Source organism: Aquila chrysaetos, chromosome 5, assembly GCF_900496995.4.
Source record: "Aquila chrysaetos chrysaetos chromosome 5, bAquChr1.4, whole genome shotgun sequence".
NCBI classification, from domain to species: domain Eukaryota; kingdom Metazoa; phylum Chordata; class Aves; order Accipitriformes; family Accipitridae; genus Aquila; species Aquila chrysaetos.
Genome location: NC_044008.1, coordinates 27,653,304 through 27,667,886, shown reverse-complemented (window position 1 = coordinate 27,667,886; position 14,583 = coordinate 27,653,304). Strand labels below are relative to the sequence as shown.

Sequence of the window (14,583 nt, the reverse complement as noted above, 5' to 3'; positions counted from 1 at the left end):
AACCAAAACAAAAGACAATTTTAAGTTCCTATTGCAGGAATTCCCGTTATATTTACAGAAGGATCTGAATAAATTAATTCAGACCCGAACGTTCCTCTTTTCCCTAGGGCAATCTGCTATTAAACCTAAATTCACCATACTTGCACCACCTCACTTGCTGCTGCTTCTGATGGCAAAAAGCTATACATGAAGTTTGCCGAACGCCTAAACTAAGCTACATGCCAGTGTGCTGCAAGTATCTAAAGAGAGGCTGAATTTAGCCCATAGAGTGTTTTCTTTCAACTTTGGCACAAGATCATTAGTGAGCAAAGTTTCCACCACTGCTCAGGACATCTGTGATTTGTAACACTGCTGAACTGTTAAGACTTTTAATACTTAACCCAGAAATATATAGAAGCATCAGTAGGGTTGATGGAGGTTAAAACCTGAGACTGTTCATGGTTTTTATGAAGATGCGGAAGTAAGAAAGCCTATTAGCTTGTTTTTATAAAATAAATTATTATTTATTTCAGAACAATATAACTGAACCGAATATTTAGGGTAGAAAAAACAGCAAACACTAAACAAAATAATCACATCTGGAGATAGTCTGAAAGTTTCTCCCACTGGCTACTACAGTCAAGCCACGCTCATGAAAATTTCCTTCTACTTAGAAAGATAACTCTTTAGCTGGCTAGGATCAGTTATAGCACTTTCTGTGTTTTGTCACAAAGGAAATTATTTTTAGGAATTCTGGAAGGATTCTCAGCAAAAATAAAGTATGTCATGGGCATGAAATGAGGAGGAAAAAAGGAAAAGAAAAACATTTATTCTAATCATACTTCTTTATTATACCAATAATAGCTCTTAAAAAACATTTTCATAGAATTTTTTATCTGTTGCAGTGATATGTTCTTATATTTGCAAATGGAAATAATGTTTTCAAATAATAATCACTTTTTAAAAGAATTAATGGCTGTCAAAACACCAGTGGCTAAACAGTGCTAGACACTCTGTGAGTTTATAATCAATCAGTTCAACATTTTCTACTATGTTAGTTTTTCTATGACTTCATGACTGATTTTCCTTCTCACAGAATGACTTTGAACAAGTGGGAAGTAAAATCTTTATATAATAGCATGTAAACATAGCCTATGATTTTAGTCACAAGGTCAGATTCCTAGAATACATGTCAAGCCATTTTCTAGAAAACTATGCAGTGCTTGAGGTAACTGAAATGCTGTCATATTTTGTGTACTTCAATATTTAATCAATCAATTATTTTCTGGTTTTGAGAACTACATATGATCTAAACCCATACTGTACTACGAATTAGGTATGTCACTGGTTGTGAGACTGTACTGGACATCATGTGGGTTTTTTTATTGTATTTGGCCACACATGCCGTGAACTGCTAACTTTTTGTATTTCTCCACTTATTCCCTCTGTTCAAATTTTTAAGCTTTTCTGCTTGAATGTATATACTAACCACCACTATGGAACAATCTGAAAAAAGTATACATTTCCAGTGTAAAAACACATGACGCTTAAACTGGGCAAAGTCCTCTTAAATTGCAGCTAACTATCCCTTGCTGAAGAGTCGATGTCCTTTTCCAAGGGTGCCTAACTTGGACAGCTAGACACCCAGATGCCTGCCCCACTACCTCAGCTCAGCAGCAAAGCCTCTCTTTTAATAGGAAAGGCTCAGGTGCTGTCAGAGTATTTATGGTGTACCCATATCATACTGGTTTGTACCCTCTTGCGTGCTGGAACTTTAGTTCTTCAGTCCTACAGTACTCGTACTAATTTGCACCTGGATTCTCTCCTGGAAGCACACACGTTTTGGTGGAAAATCATAGAATGGTTTGGGTTGGAAGGGACCTTAAAGCACCTAGTTCCAACCCCCCTGCCATGGGCAGGGACACCTTCCACTAGACCAGGTTGCTCAAAGCCCCATCCAACCTGGCCTGAACGCTTCCAGGGATGGGGCATCCACAGCCTCTGGGCAACCTGTTCCAGTGCCTCACCAGCCTCACAGTGAAAAACTTCTTCCTTGCATCTAATCTAAATCTCCCCTCTTTCAGTTTAAAGCCAATACCCCTTGTCCTATCACTACCTGCCCATGTAAAACATCACTATCCAGCTTTCTTATAGGACCCCTTAAGTACTGGAAGGCTGCTACAAGGTTTCCCTGGAGCCTTCTCTTCTCCCGACTGAACAACCCCAACTCTCTCAGGCTGTCTTCATAGGAGAGGTGCTCCAGCCCTCTGATCATCTTCATGGCCCTCCTCTGGACCCACTCCAACAGGTCCATGTCCTTCTTATGTTGGGGGCCCCAGAGCTGAACACAGTACTCCAGGCGGAGTCTCACGAGAGCAGAGCAGAGGGGGAGAATCACCTCCCTTGACCTGCTGGTTACATTTCTTTTGATGCAGCCCAGGATACGGTTGGCTTTCTGGGCTGCAGACGCACATTGCTGGGTCATGTTGAGCTTCTCGTCAACCAGTACCCCGAAGTCCTCCTCAGGGCTGTTCTCAATCTATTCTCCGCCCAGCCTGTATTTGTGCTTGGGATTGCCCCGACCCAAGAGTGGGACCGTGCACTTGGCATTGTTGAACTTCATGAGGTTCACACAGTCCCACCTCACAAGCCTGTCAAGGTGCCTCTGGATGGCATCCCTTCCCTCCAGTGTGTCAACCGCACCACACAGCTTGGTGTCATCAGCAACCTTGCTCAGGGTGCACTCAATCCCACCGTCCATGTCGCCAACAAGGATGTTAAACAGCACTGGTCCCAATACCAACACCTGAGGAACGCCACTCATCACTCCTCTCCACTTGGACATTGAGCCGTTGACCGCACCTCTTTGAGTGCGACCATCCAGTCAATTCCTTATGCACCGAGTGGTCCACCCATCAAATGAAATCTCATAGACTAGAAGCAGCATCAAAGTCGTGTATTAAGACATGAACATCCTGCTGTCCCAGCCCACCTCAAGTCTTTCAAGAGCTTCTCCAAATGCCTTGCACATCCTTCCACATCCTACAGCTGAAACTTGGCATCATGCTGCAAAAATGTACCTCAAGCAGGGTGCAAAGCCTCTTTTGTATAAACACAGTAATGGATACATATACAGGCACAGTACCAGCGTCAGGAGCAATCAGTCTATGTAAGAATGACTAGACCTGAGTGGAGTACATACTAGACAGACTTGTGTAACCAAGGCACAAAAGACAATGCTATGGCAGGACCACATCATGACATGACTGCTAATACACAGTGACAGTGTCATTCAGCTGCCTCCAAAGGATGGTGACATGTACAGAATGAACCTGAACCCAAGCACATTCTTCAGTCCAATGAACAATGTAACTAAAGAAGAGTCTAGCCTTATAGTACCCACATAAATCCAGACAGCTCTCCCCAGTGTTTTGGAGAGGGAAGAAATATCTAACAGAGTAGCAGCACAGCTATCAGGTCACCAGTCAAGAGGGAGATACACACACTTTAAAGAGGAACTGCACCCTTACTTTTCTAGACAGTAGAAAGTTGTTTAATGAGTCGATTGGATGCAAGGAGGAGTTTTTTTCCCCAGTACTACTCTAGCCAGGCCACTGCAAATAAGGCAACACTATGCTATGCAAATGGTGGTGGGACTGGGAAGAGAGAAACGATCACAGAGAACCTAATTTACTAGTGATGCAGCTACAGTACAAGGAAGGAGCAGTATCTCCAAACCAGTCTTCTCCAAGTTAAATAAACACAGTTCAACTGACTAAAGCCTCTGAAAGGCAAGCTTTTTCTGTCCGAGTCCATTTCTAAAACTTTTGCAAATTAGAATACCAAACTAATCCTATTTTCAGAAGATATTCTTCTATAGTTCTGGGAAGTAAAAAGAGGAAAGACGTGAGCACAGAATCTAAATTCAAGTCCAGGTCTCTCTTCTGGAAAAAATTATATTTACACAACAAAATAGAGAATAAGAGGTTTAAGAAATCTTGAGACACCTTTGCACTTACTATAGCTTTCATTCTTCTTTTTGGGCTGGATGTGGAGAATGCTCTACCAGTGCTTAGGGGATGGATGAAGTTTAATAAGGTTGCTGAGGGTTGTTCCTCTCAGCTCAGGCCTGGCTTTCATGGGAATGCATAAGACTATACTACAAGTATGAGAGGTATTGCAGAGCTGATGCTTAAATCTGTAAAAAAGAACCTATAATGGGAACAATATCAAGTTGGAATGGAAGTTTGAAGGAGTAACTCTCTCTTAAAAAAGTTTCCTTATAAACCTATTTCTGCTGATATGCATAATCTATGATAAGGAAAATACCTTATGAAGTTCTTAATTTGTGATGTTAAAAAAAAATGAGGTCTTTTAGAAGCCAGTTAAAACTGCTTCCAGTGGAAGAGAAAAACAAGGAAAAAATCCTGAATCTATACAGAAGTCACATTTATGATTTAAGATAGACATGTACAACTAATTAATTTCTGAGTTGAAAATTAAAGCCCTATGCAGAAATTATATGCATCTCTCCCTCCCACACGTCTTTTTATTGCATCCTACAACCAGACAAATTTGACTGCAAGACTAACAGAGCCTGCCTTGTCTACAGACACAGTGAAGAATTACAGAGACCACATCATGTGGGGTTTGCAAGTGTCCATGATGCTCCTGAAGCATGGAGAAGCAAGGAGGGCAAGACCCCATTTCCATGGAGAAATAAAATCTGCTCACTGAAGCCTATCAGAGAAATTAAAGAATGAGTTAATACTGGAGCCCAAGAAGCCAGTTTCAGAGTTTATGATATGAACACAAGGTAGTGAAAACCCTGCACAGCAAGGCCATAAAACCCTATTTGAGGTACAAACAACTGATTACTCAAAAAGATGGCCAAAGTAATGGCATATAATGGCAATATAATCCATAAACAGATTCCTACAACAGGAATCTATGCTTCCAACTTTCTTTGTAAAAAACATGTCTACCACCAGCGCTCATAATCCACTAACTGGTGTACTCTCATGAAAGTTATGCATGGGATAAGGTGTGAGAGAATTTTACGTTTGAGCTATAGAAAACAATGCAGTCACCTTAAATAGTTCATATTTCACTTCCATTTCCTCAGATATACAGTTAATACCTCAATTCCAGCTTCATCAGGTCAGGGAGGTCTTCAATTCTTATTTCTTCCACTTGTAGCTCCTTAATAGCACCTAGGAGTTTCTGTTGATCTCCAGGATTTGTAATGCCAATCTAAATTTAAAGAGTAATTCCAAACATGATTTACTTTTAATACTTATTAGACATAACAGTACAGTACCATTTATTGTGCAAGCTTCTAATTATTGCGAGTCAAAAGAAGTTGCTTTTAAGTTATTGTAACCACCTACAATGTATGTAACTGCCAAAGGAAAAAATAAAACCACAGAAAATATTCAATGATGCAAAACAAAATTACAAGAGCTGAGGAAGAGCCAAACTGAAATTGCACAGGATATGCAGAAAATCTGTTTAAGGTTTATTAAAAAAAAAAAAAAAGGCAGTTTTTATAAGTACCCCTGTGTTGTTAGGATGTTATGCTCATCTCTTACAGCAAAATAACCAATCATCATGATGGTGATACAGCACTAACTCAGAAAGAATGGAAACAACCAAATCAGCATCAAATGAAGAATTTTACAGAAAGAGGCCAGATTTTAAGAAAGGCTTTTACAAGCTTTTGGGTGTGTATTTTTTTCCAGTTAGAGAAACTGGTGTCATAAGATATGATACGTCTTTCTAAAACCTTATTTTCTTATAGAATCTCATTTAAAAAAAAAGTTATGTCTACAAAGAAATCTAGTTGGTTCACACTCCTCCAAAACCTCAAATGATGAGAAACTAGTAAAGTGAGTATGATCAGTTAGAGAGACATTCAGGTGGATGTTTCTACCACGAAATAGCCTGTAAAAGCAGCCTTTTTATGTATCTGAAGGACAGCATTCTTAGAAACTCAGAACAGATTTCTCACCTCAAATTAAGACCAAGTCTAAATACTACCCAACATCAGTTTACAGTCCCTAACCTCAATCAGTTAATCTTCTATACTCTTGGCTAATGCTGCAAACAACAGAAAAGTCTTCAAGTGTTCAAGGGTTTTTGTCTTTTTTAGCTGAAGAAAAGCACAATTTTCTTCAGAAGCTGTAGACTATGTAACAGATTCTCCAGATGACACCTGGGACAGAAAACATTGTCAGCTGTGTTATCCATCAACTATCTCAGATTAAAATTTAACTCATATTTAAATACTAGGCTGAGAGTTTTCTTGCAGAACACTTAAATAAAGAAAAAAAATAGTCCATTCGTTAAAAGGGAAGTGCTTTTGTGGCACATTCAATACTTTTCCTTGCTCATCTGACAGGCTGCCGTGCAACACAGGACTTCTGATGTTAGCAGCCCTAAGGATGCTTCTCCACACAAGTGAAAAACCTCATAATGCTAGTTCCAAGTATGACCTTGTTGCTAACTCTCCAGCTGAGTACCTGGACTCGGCAGGAATGAACCACTCTGGAATTTAAGATCGCAAGAATCCCACAGTCTCCAAAGCTAGAACATATGGGGCTCTCACTGATGTTCTGAGGACCTGCAATTCCCTGCTTCTGTCATAACCCGACCACCCTGAGGGATTATGCGCTGGTAAAGGTTCAGGCTGCCAGGCAGGTCTGGATCACAAGAGAGCCCAGATCCCTCCCCAGCCACCTTAGTTCCACCCAACCAGTTAAAGTGGGTATATGTGCAACACCAGACCAATGTCCATAAGACAATGTTTGCAAACAGGAGATAAATGAAAAGTACCCACTGAGCTCCAATAGGGAGAAAATTAAACCAACCAAACATTGAAATTGCCAACATATGTATACTTTATTAAGCATCTTAATACTTACTATATTGGATTTAACAGATCTAACTATTCAAATAATCATTGATAAAGACAGTTATGTATTCAATGGTGATAAGAACAATGATAATACAAATAACACTCACGAGTGTAACTATGGCGATTAGCAACATCATACAGTCAGGCATCCCTGGCTAGGAGGATGACACCGCATTAGTGAGATCCTCAGCTGGTTCTGTCCTAAAGTCAGCTTTTATAGAGTCGCTTTACCTACGCACAATTACTTGCAGCTGTGATCTGAAAGCAAACCACAGGCTGGCTTCCGAAAAGTATGTCAAGTAAAGCAAGTCAGTGTCCATCCTTCAGAGTCAGATGCCTGCTGTGGCAAGAGGCTTGCGGTTTCATGTCGGCAGTCTTTGCAAAAAGGGGGGATTGGGGGCAATTACCACAGCTGCAGCCTCAGAAATCAGTAAGATGTTAGTGTTTGAAGTCTCCCAGATTTCTGTAATTACTGTAGAAAGAATTTTGAATGAACAGCTGACAACACACATCAGAGCAAAACGCCAGGCAGTCTCACTTCCTCAGACGGTGCTGAGCAGCAATTCTAGGGAAGAGAAGGTGCGCAGAGAAATGCTTGCTTTGTGCAAAACTATAATTTCTGATACCCAGTGTTTATCATGTTATCTATAAAACAGTCCTCCAGGTTCTCCACCAGGTGTTCAGAAATCAAAGGTGACATGTAACTATGGGCTCACAAGTGTGTCTTTAAACATTTCAAAACCATGTTATAAGTCTATAGACAAGAAAGTTCTTCAGTAATGTAAAATGCCAACAAGATTAATCAGGAGTTTAACTACAGGTGTCAAGAACTTCTGAGTTTCAAATAGGTTGCCAAGGGTACCTGAACAAGTTGTACTCATGTCTCTTCGGTAAATATCACTAGCAGCCTGAAGGGAGAAAGACCTGGGTTTCCTAGAAATAATTTGCTTTACTTATGTTGAGCTGTAAGTTTGCTCAATTTATTAGTTCTCAGGTTTGCCTTGTGGAGCCCTGTCTGGTATGAACTAATGTTTTCTTAATGCTTACAAAGCATTACAGCAGTCATTTCATGATGCAGAAGTAAGCCAATTTATACAAGAGCAGCAAGTTTACTTTTAATTATCATTAACAAATCAAATGAGCTCTTCAAGGACAGAATGGCAGTTATTCTTGAATATTAAAAGTATCTTGCCTAAAGCAGGAACATAAAGTGAAGACTGGGTTTGCTTTTGACTCCATCTTCTCGCTCCTGGAACAAGAAAATCAGGACACAGCTTTCTGACCAGTGTATCAGCAAGACATTGTACTTTGTTTCCCTATAAATAAAACATAATTTCATCCTTCTGCAAATGGATCAGTGACTGAGCACCACCACATCTTGAAGACATGGTTTAGGAAGTAAAGAATGTGATAAAAGTCATCATAGATAAAGCCTTCCACCACCACAGTAATTCTGAAATCAGAGGTACTAGGTGTAGAACTTAAGAGAAAGTAAATAGACCAGTCCAAACTAATTCCCAAAGCAGAAATATTTTCCCTTTCTAGACCACCACTGCTGAACATGATGGTTACCCAGAACCTGACTATTCATGCAATGATGAATGCATGGAACAACCACAGTGCAAGAAGCCTGTCTTCCTTATGGATAAACAAGCTTTTAAGTTGGCTCAGTTACACTCTGCAGTCCAAATAAAGCAAATGTTATTGTGAAGTGGCCATATGTTTAAGAATGTACAAGAGCTTGCTTATATCTGTAAAATAGACTACAGGCAGTCTAGATTTTGATTTTAGGCACATCAACATCTATTTTGTTCTTTACTTAAATAAATAAATAAATAAATGCCCCTGAAAATCCATGCCCCAAACTCACACTCCAGCATCAACATGACTTTTCTGTCATCCTTTAGATGGAAATGAAAGAAGAGGCAAATAACAGATTGCCTCAACACATGAAAGATGACACAGTTCTCAGATAAAACCAGTAAAGTTATGCATGAACTCTTACATCCTTGCCATCTTGCCCAAGTGGCCACTATTTTTTTTTTTTTTTAAGGAACTTTTTTAGTCCTAAAGGCATCCAGAAGTAAAATTACTTCTGTTGCTATCTTGTGAGACAAATGCTCAAAAAAAAACCCAGACAAAAAAGATTTGAGTGTTATTAGTAGCACAGAATCAGACAAAAACCTCCAAATATACAATAGACATGTCCCAGTATATCGAACAGACTTGTCTCGGTATGGAACAGTTTATAAGCTTAAGGAATGCAAGGATTTCAGCTTGAAAGAGTCATTGTTTAGGCTCTGTTGTAGAATACAGATAAAGATATTTACAGAGAAAATATCTTTCTGATATTGTTTGATGGAGGAAAGTGTATCATGTTAGTGACAGGATTTCTCCCCAGTTCTCTGGATACAAAGCAGCTTAGTTCAGAGGCATCCATCAGAAGTCATCATTAATCTCTGTAGTAATAAGATCCAGGCTCTTTAAAATAGCTGGCTGTTAGTTGAAGATCTGCCACCACACTAAAAACTTTCAACTCTGGAATTACGAGGAAACAGATTAGATTTGTTCTATCAGCAGTGTGGGGACAAACTGTTAGCAGAACTCTAAAGCTAGACTGCATCAAGAATTTAGGGTAACTTATGAAGTGCTAATAAGCCAGGAGTGTTATGTCATTTTTTAAATTCTCAGTTGAAGACTCATCAATTTATGTCCATGCACAAAGCATGACTTATTTTCTAGGAACTGTCTCCTGCAGTTGCAGAGCTAAGAGGCAAAACAATTCTGTTCCTGTAGATATTATCTTCCTGTGCAGTTGATCCAGGTATTTATTTCAGTTTGTCCAAAAAAAGCCCTCTTTATAATAGGGAGCCTCAAATATGTTACAACACTGAAACAGAAGTTAACAGTTTGTGTGAAAATATACCTCTTCATTGAAGGAACTGTAAGGCTTAGCCATTCACTAAAGTCCACAATTCTCTCCCCTTCCCCCAGTGTCCCCTGGACAAAAACAAGGAATGATTACAACATCAAAACAGGCGATCAATATGAACATATACTCAGTCAGATTTGCAGTTTAATGCAATCATGACCAACACAGAAGCTCACACAGTGATGAGAAGAAAGCCACAAAAATCTCCTATAAGAGCAAAATTCCTGTCAATGGGGGCTGTAGGATTCATATAAAGCCCACACCAGGATGCTGTTCAATGGGCGCAATCCTGAGGCTTCAGAAAAGCAGTAACATCAGAACATGCTGACATGCCTCATAATATTTAGGTCTAAGTGAACTCTTAAAAATCTCTTCATTGACAAAGCTCCCTATACACGCACCCTCTGGGAATACAGAGTTACTTCTGAGCTCTGTCAAAACACTTAAACTCTACTCAGTTACAAGACAAAACTTCACGCAAAACAACCTTGTGACACCAACTCTGAAAGAATATTAATATCTGTACACAAACGTTGGTTCCAGCTGCTAGAACACGTGCCTCCTTGGTACCAGAGTAGCGGGAAAAAAGCTGGCACTGAGGACATGGCTAGCGTCAGTAGCAGGGAGCAGGCTTGAAGCAGCTATTTTAATGAGGCGTCTTTGGTATCTCAGACCAGGTACAGAATGCTCAGAAGAATCCTGCGGCCTGAAGTACTTACGTTGTTCCAAGGAGACTCCTATAATTGGATTTTATTATGGCATCCTCATATAAGCACAGGAAGTCTTTCATTTCCCACAGGAATAATTCCAGCAAAGACTAAGGAAAAGAAACCACCCTATCTCAACTGGAAACTGAAACCTTGTAATAATGCATCACTTAGTCCTGGATAACAGTGAAATACCAACCTTCCCAGCTGCAGTAAACTAAGAAACCAAATCTTCTCCCCTCTGGTTTTTTTGGTTTTTTTTTTTTGGTAAGGTTTTACAAACCTGTGTGGGATATGAGATTCCACAATGTAAGAGAGATCTCATTTTCCCAGCAGAAATTACCACCTCACAAAGGAGGACCACATTTGAAGTAGTTGTTCAGGATTATCTACTGCTAATCCTAGCACTGATTTCCTTTCAGTGAGAACATACTTAAATACTAAAAATGGTAACAACTAAAATTTAAAATGGAACTTATTTGCTGCTCACCCCAACTCCCACATCATTGCAGCAAAGAAATACTGGGGACTTCCACTTCGTAGTCAGATCAAGGCAGAGAAGATGCAAGAATTCAACTCACAGAATTCAAAGCTGATCTGTGGGATTACATACTTTACAAAAAGTCTGTCTACATTCACATTAAAATTCAAGAAGTTGCAGAAGATTCTGAAAACAGATCTTAAAAAAAATTCTTACAAGGTTAGACATTTATAAAGGGAAGTTAAGATATTAAAAACATTTAAGAAAGAGGAGAAAACTAAAGTTCTGAAGTAGTAAACTGACCTGTATTAACTCATCTTTTCCCATGATAACAAGTTGTCTTAAAGCTACATCTCTTTCCTGTATAAAACAGAGGTTTCTTCCATTAAAAAGAATTTCAGAAGAAAACACTATTTTCACTTATTTTTTTTCCACTCATGTTTTATTTCAGTTTCAGAAACAAAAACAGCTACACAACACCATTATCGAAGTAATGAAAGAGTTCTCTAGTTTAGAAACATCATGTTGTGACTAATGTACATAATCAAAATTAAGCAATCCAATCCAGTCCATTGCAGTTTAACTTAACATGTTATATGTAAACTTCTGTTTAAGAAATTTATTGTAATTAAACAAATTTATTTGAATTAATACGCTAATAGTGATAGAATTTTTTTTATGCTGTAGGTGCATTTTGCTTTCATGGATTACTTTACAGATAGCAGATACATCACTAACTTACCTTCAATAATCCTATTATGTGCTCTAGACCAAGACCATGTAAAAACACTTCCATGTCATCAAAAGTTGAATGGGAACTGTAAATATAATTAACAAGATTTGAGAAGAAAACAGTGAAAATTAAAAAAAAAAAAAAAAAAGACATCTAGAACAAAATACTATAAAAAAGCTCCCCAGACAAAGAACTGGGGAGCAACCTAGAGCTGTACACTTGTACTGATGACAGTAGTATCTCATAAGCATCATGGGGTACAATTTAATCTAAAATTAATAAATATCTTTTCTGTCTAATGAGTTGAATTGAGCCTAAAGGGAATGATTTTCATAAATAAATGTCATTTTAAGTAGCAAAATGTTCCAACTGAATGTTAAAGTTGGGCCACAAAAGCCTAAAAGATGTGGAAGTGGGGTTAAGGAAGATAAATACGTATTCTTATCAGATAACTTTCATATAAATTGGATTCAGCCCACAACTGTTACCCTCCCAGTTCCATTTAAACTAGAAAAGGTTACCAAGAAAACAGGAATGTCTATAATTAAAGATAGTGGAAATTAGTCAGGTAAGAAATTTGTTGTCAGAGACTACTCTTCAGAAGGTAGACTGAGGAAGTAGCATAACCCACTGTAGGTTCAGAGTTTAACGTTTATAAACAAAGGTAAAATATAAATTTTGATTCCCCACCCTACCAAAAGATATAAAAATATATAAGGGGGGAAAAAAAATCTAAACAGCTTTCAACAATCAGATGAACAACTGCAATGAACAGAATTAAACCAAAAAGCAAATCATACAAGATGCAGAAAGCACTACTGCAATTGCTACAGCGAATCCTCTGCCAAAGCCCTGTGTTAAGAGAGAGTTCGCTCTGTCTTATTGTAGGCCCTGAAATGAAGGTTGCCCCCTTTTCACATCAAAGATGTAAAGAGCTCCTATCAAAATTAAAAAAAAAAACAAACAAAAAAAAACCAGAAAAAAAAAAGCCCCCCCCCCCAACCCAAACCCCAAACAAACCTGTCTGAAAATTATTCTGAATACATAAGAAAACATCTCAGGTTTGCACACTGAGAATCTTGCATTCCAGGATTTCTGGTATTTAAGTATATTTATCCCTTTGTGAGGATGGATACCCTAAATCACATATGAGGTAGTTTATGCAACTTCCACACTGTAAAAGGTCAATAATTCTGTAAGCACGCCTTCTGTCAGCGGGCAAAATATAAAGAGAATTTCAAATAATTTTAGTAGAGTTTAAAGCTATCATCCCTACCAAGAAGTTGTATAGAATTGTGTTATCCTCTGCCGGATTCCTCCCCCCTCAACACACAGACAGCAACAACCAGTCTTTGAAGTAAGCAATTCACATGTATGTCCAAACTTTGTATGTACAGCCAATACCCTTCAACTGGCAAGAGGAGACAAGCGTGTGAATGACCTGTAGTGATAAAATGTTGTTATTTAGGCATTCAAAGTGGCCAGTTTGCAAAGGTTTTGTGAGTCCTTGAGTAACTCAAGGCTTTTGGTTCTGCGAAAGGTGCAAGGAAAGGACATTTTTTTCCCAGGATCAAAGAAAGGGCTATTCACCATCTAGACAGTAACTTGAAAGACCTTGAACCAGAAAATGACCTAATCCAGGAGCTGCAGAAAGCAAACTCCTGACAGATATGTGCATTTCCTTGTATAGCCCAGGGCTCTGGAGCCAGGACAATTGTCTAATTAGCATGGCAGACAGCAACGACTGAAGCTACACTCACTACGTAAGGATGCCAAAAGGTTGACAAGTTATACTTGCTGACCCTGCATGGTGGGGCACAATTGATATCCAGTACCAGATGATGCATTAGGAGCAACTGAGAGAACAGGGACTCGAGAAGACAACTGGCAATGCCAATGATGAAAATTATGCAGGTAAATGGCAGGAAAGAGACATCCAGCTCAAGGAACTATGATGGAGTAAACAGGTATCGGTGTGCCTCTTGACTATCACTAGATGAAAAAACCCAACTCACTAGGGCATGGGTATGTGTGTGTGTGGAAATGGGCATAAGAATAGGCGTGCGCTGTAAGAACAGGCGTTTAACAGCCAAACATCTGGTATACTCCAGGGGACTGTTTCCTGAAACCAGGAGTTCTACTAATTACCAGAAATATGCTCCAAGTTACGAAACATCAGAACCAGCCTTTGTTAATATAAAAATCCGTAAGCTTGACAGAAATGTCTGTTCATACAAACAAATAAGTTCATCTGATGCAGGGAAAACAAGCAGAGTTTAAAAAAACACTACTGAAACATTGTGAAATCCTGAAAGCCCAATAATTGCCTAATACAGAATTACATTTGCATAGCTAGACATCTGGCTGCCACAAAGCATTTTAAATGGGATTCAGGATTTCAGTGTCTTATTTTAAAAACTTATCAAGACTACCCAAACACTGGTATAATGTCCTCTAGCCACTGTCAGGTTTCAACAGCGCTAAATTCATTTGCATAACTGCTGCATAGTGTTAGTTCACTTCTTTACACCAGAAAAAGCCTGGCAAACTTCCTAAATAACCTAAAGCTATTAAAAAAAAGACAGATATCTGTTCTAACACTGAGGTCATTAAGTACAGATTCTATCTAGGAGTATGAGTCTCTGTGAAGAGTAGTAGAAGACCAATCTATTTAAGAGAATGTCACCTTCATGGCAAGTATACGGGGACTCAAAAAGATGATCCCCAAGGAGCAGACAGATCCCATGGCACACCTGGTCCATAGATGGCAAGAAATACCCAGAACACCACCTTCAGGAATCTATGAGTAGTAAAATGCAAGAACAAAGAAAAGAG

At 38.9% G+C, this 14,583-nt stretch overlaps 1 protein-coding gene across 1 annotated transcript in view; it reads right to left on the bottom strand.

Moving 5' to 3' along the window:
- Positions 1–14,583, bottom strand: part of ASZ1 (ankyrin repeat, SAM and basic leucine zipper domain containing 1) — a 43,471-nt gene that overhangs the window by 3,863 nt on the left and 25,025 nt on the right. Inside the window, exons 8-10 of the mRNA XM_030015105.1 lie at positions 11,758–11,833; positions 11,319–11,375; positions 5,120–5,232 (exon numbers count right to left, since the gene is read on the bottom strand). Coding sequence (XP_029870965.1) covers positions 5,120–5,232; positions 11,319–11,375; positions 11,758–11,833 — 246 coding nt within the window. The remainder of the gene's footprint in view (positions 1–5,119; positions 5,233–11,318; positions 11,376–11,757; positions 11,834–14,583) is intronic.